The sequence below is a fragment of the Branchiostoma lanceolatum genome, chromosome 15, assembly GCF_035083965.1.
Source record: "Branchiostoma lanceolatum isolate klBraLanc5 chromosome 15, klBraLanc5.hap2, whole genome shotgun sequence".
Taxonomy (NCBI): Eukaryota; Metazoa; Chordata; class Leptocardii; order Amphioxiformes; family Branchiostomatidae; genus Branchiostoma; species Branchiostoma lanceolatum.
The window spans coordinates 6059549-6062861 of NC_089736.1; the positions used below are offsets into that span (position 1 = coordinate 6059549).

Sequence of the window (3313 nt, forward strand, 5' to 3'; positions counted from 1 at the left end):
GTTTAAAACTCGTGCTGATTTTTTCCGTGTTTGTATGTGTGTGTGTTTAACCAAGGAGGTTGGTTTAACTCTATGACAATTGTTGACCATAGGTGACCCTGGGGGTGAACCAAGTCGTTTCCATGGATACGCCAGTTGGCGATACAAATATTTCCGATGCACATTCTTATTGCACGTGTACACTATTAGCTGTCATGACAACAGTTTGTCCGTGGCGGTAGGTCTAAAATGTCAAAAGGTTTCCCGTTGAAAAACAATTTAAATGCAACATGTGTATCCACACATGTTTGTAGCACGTAATAGCGGCTTCCATGCTTTGTTTAAAACTCGTGCTGATTTTTTCCGTGTTTGTATGTGTGTGTTTAACCAAGGAGGTTGGTTTAACTCTATGACAATTGTTGAACATAGGTGACCCGGGGGTGAACCAAGTCGTTTCCATGGATACGCCAGTTGGCGATACAAATATTTCCGATGCACATTCTTATTGCACGTGCACACTATTAGCTGTCATGACAACAGTTTGTCCGTGGCGGTAGGTCTAAAATGTCAAAAGGTTTCCCGTTGAAAAACAATTGAAATGCAACATGTGTATCCACACATGTGTGTAGCACGTAATAGCGGCTTCCATGCTTTGTTTAAAACTCGTGCTGATTTTTTCCGTGTTTGTATGTGTGTGTGTTTAACCAAGGAGGTTGGTTTAACTCTATGACAATTGTTGACCATAGGTGACCCAGGGGTGAACCAAGTCGTTTCCAAGGATACGGCAGTCGGCGATACAAATATTTCCCAGTGTCAGCACTGTTTGCACGTGTGATAGTTGTGCTGGTTGCCATGGGCAACACCGCTACGGTTGAAACAATAGATGGTCGATGTTTTACTGCAATTAGCTGTTCTGAGTTGATGGACCCGATAAATATTCGTGGTGTAGATGTATAGTTTTACTCGGTTAATGATGTGTGGTGTTTAAAATGTGACATCATAAAGCAAATACTGTGGTTTTAAAACTTGGTGATCTAGAGTGACTGCGCGTACCAGGGGTGACCGGGTCATCACCATGGACACGAAGACTGGTGATGGAAATATTTTTGTAGTGTCATCAATTCCACAAAAATTGGGGTGTCAGCACATATCCATTTTCCAAAGGAATATGCAAAACGTTTTCAATACCATCAGATAATATAAAAGACGTGGTCGGCCAGTCTGCCACACTTTCATCGAATTGCCTTTACAGCACTTAGAGGGATTAGAATTCAACGCTGACCCGTTTATTACTCGTTTTACAACCATGGAAGGTCATTCCGTCTTGACGGCCAAACTGAAAGCTCACCCACCGACAACCACTGCGAAATGGTAAATAGTTCTGTTGTCCAATTGGATGTATAACCTTTTTCCATTAACAACTTGGACTTGCTAATACGAACAGTACCGCCAACCATGAATCGAAAGGGTGGAATTGTCTTTTTTTTCCCTTTTCGCTCTTTTTCCAGGTCCTGGCAGTGTATCGTCTCTATACAACGTATGCCATATGCATACGATGTGTTGATTTTTCGCGTTCACTTCTGCCGGTTTTGTTTCTATATACTACGATGACGTGAATGGTTATACGACCATGCTATATCCTGCAACACATCTATGTATCGATACGTGTTACTTGGGGTGAAGTATTTCCACATTTTGGTCTTCAAGGTCCTGTTGAACCTTTCGACGACACTTGTTTTGGTCTCGGCATTAAACGTCGTAAAGAAATCAACCCCCTCTACTTTGAGAAGAGTCTGAAAATGTCTATTGAGAAACTCTGTTCCCTGGTCAGTTTGCAAACGCAGTGGTGTTCGGTACCATATGTTTTTATGCGTTCTTACTGACCTTACCTAAAATTTATTTATGTATAATACTAGTAAACAACAGACACAATATGGGTTCAAACTTTGCCCGCATTCATACTACGGGAGGCTTTATTTGAGACATCCCATCACTCAGTCACTAGAAAGCTTTGCCATGAGGTCGCTGGTCAGGAACGACTTGTCTTCTAGGACGATCTGTAGGGCAATTTCTACCTTGTCCTCAATGTTCTCAATCGTCTGCCATTGCTGTGGGGTGAGGTTGATGCCTTTCTTGCCTGGTAGGATTCTACTGGGATCGCTGTCAGGACAAGGTTTGAAGAACTCTCGCAGAGCCACGACTGGTTCTCCTCTGAAGATCTCTACGATTGCGTACCGTAGATTTCCCAAGTCGTAACGCCTAGGGTCGACCTTCGTTGCGTTGTAGGGCAATGAGGCGAGAGTGCACTCCAACAGAGCCGATGCCATACTTGGCATGACACGTTTTAGAGCCCACCACTGCTCAGGGGACAGGGCCAATCCTCTCTTACAGGCCCTCCACACGTTTGGCTCTTCGGGTTGGGGTTGGTAGAATTGCCGCACAGACAGCAACGCTTTCCCGTTGAAACGTCCGACAGTGACGAAGACATTGTCACCTATGGGGTACCTGATTTGCAGTACACCATTCTCGTTCTCTATCTGGATCTTCGGCGTTGGCCTATCCATCCATGGACTATCAATCCCCCGACCAGGCTGAGTGACTTTGTCGGGTACGTAGATAGTAGACGTCGGTACCACCCCATCCGTCTGCGTCCCCATGGAACGATATGCTGGTGGAGCTTTGGTAGAAGTGCCCGCATACTCAACGTCACACTCTGTCAACATCAACAAGTTGCCGAAATCGGGTGCAGACATCTTCTCAGTGATTCACGGTATGCGATATAAAGACGATGATGTCGCATGTGAAAACGTGGATTCTTCACTGTCCTTTATACTCCCCCTTCGATCACACAGACCAATCAGCTCATCAAAAAACACCATATCCACAGTTGTTTTGCATGCAAGATAGGTTCTTCAACCTATCAATGACTTCCACGTCACGTTGTTGTAAACCGGTTCTGGTCAGATTCTTCGAAACCGGATCAAGCCAGATGTACTATTTATAGCAAACAGGTTGCATCCACCGCTGATTTGCATACAGGATACGTTCTTCATCCTATCAATGACCTCCACGTCATGTTGTTATAAACCAGTTCTACCCAGATTCTTCGAAACCAGATCTAACCAGATGTACTATTTATAGCAATCAGTTTCCCCCTGCATTTAGGCATTCATTCATTCAAATCGCAGGTGAGACTGGTGTGGCATACTTGCCCTCTTCTCCATCCACCGACGTCTGTAGGTAGGGCTGGGGGTGATGTTGAGGCCTTGGCTGACAACCGATCGGGTCACGCATTGGTACGGCACGTTGTGATGAAGTTTCGCTGTCATCCTTT

The 3313-nt window shown here is 44.8% G+C and overlaps 1 protein-coding gene across 1 annotated transcript; it reads right to left on the minus strand.

Annotated features, from left to right (window-relative positions):
- Positions 1 to 1973: 1973 nt before the first annotated feature.
- On the minus strand, positions 1974 to 2732 carry LOC136421071 (uncharacterized). Its single transcript, XM_066408216.1, has one exon. It carries the CDS (start codon positions 2730 to 2732, stop codon positions 1974 to 1976), a length of 759 nt encoding a protein of 252 aa, XP_066264313.1.
- Positions 2733 to 3313: the final 581 nt, after the last annotated feature.

Excerpts from the sequence above, each read along its gene's own strand:
- LOC136421071 (XM_066408216.1), bottom strand. The coding sequence starts at position 2,732 with ATGTCTGCACCCGATTTCGGCAACTTGTTGATGTTGACAGAGTGTGAC.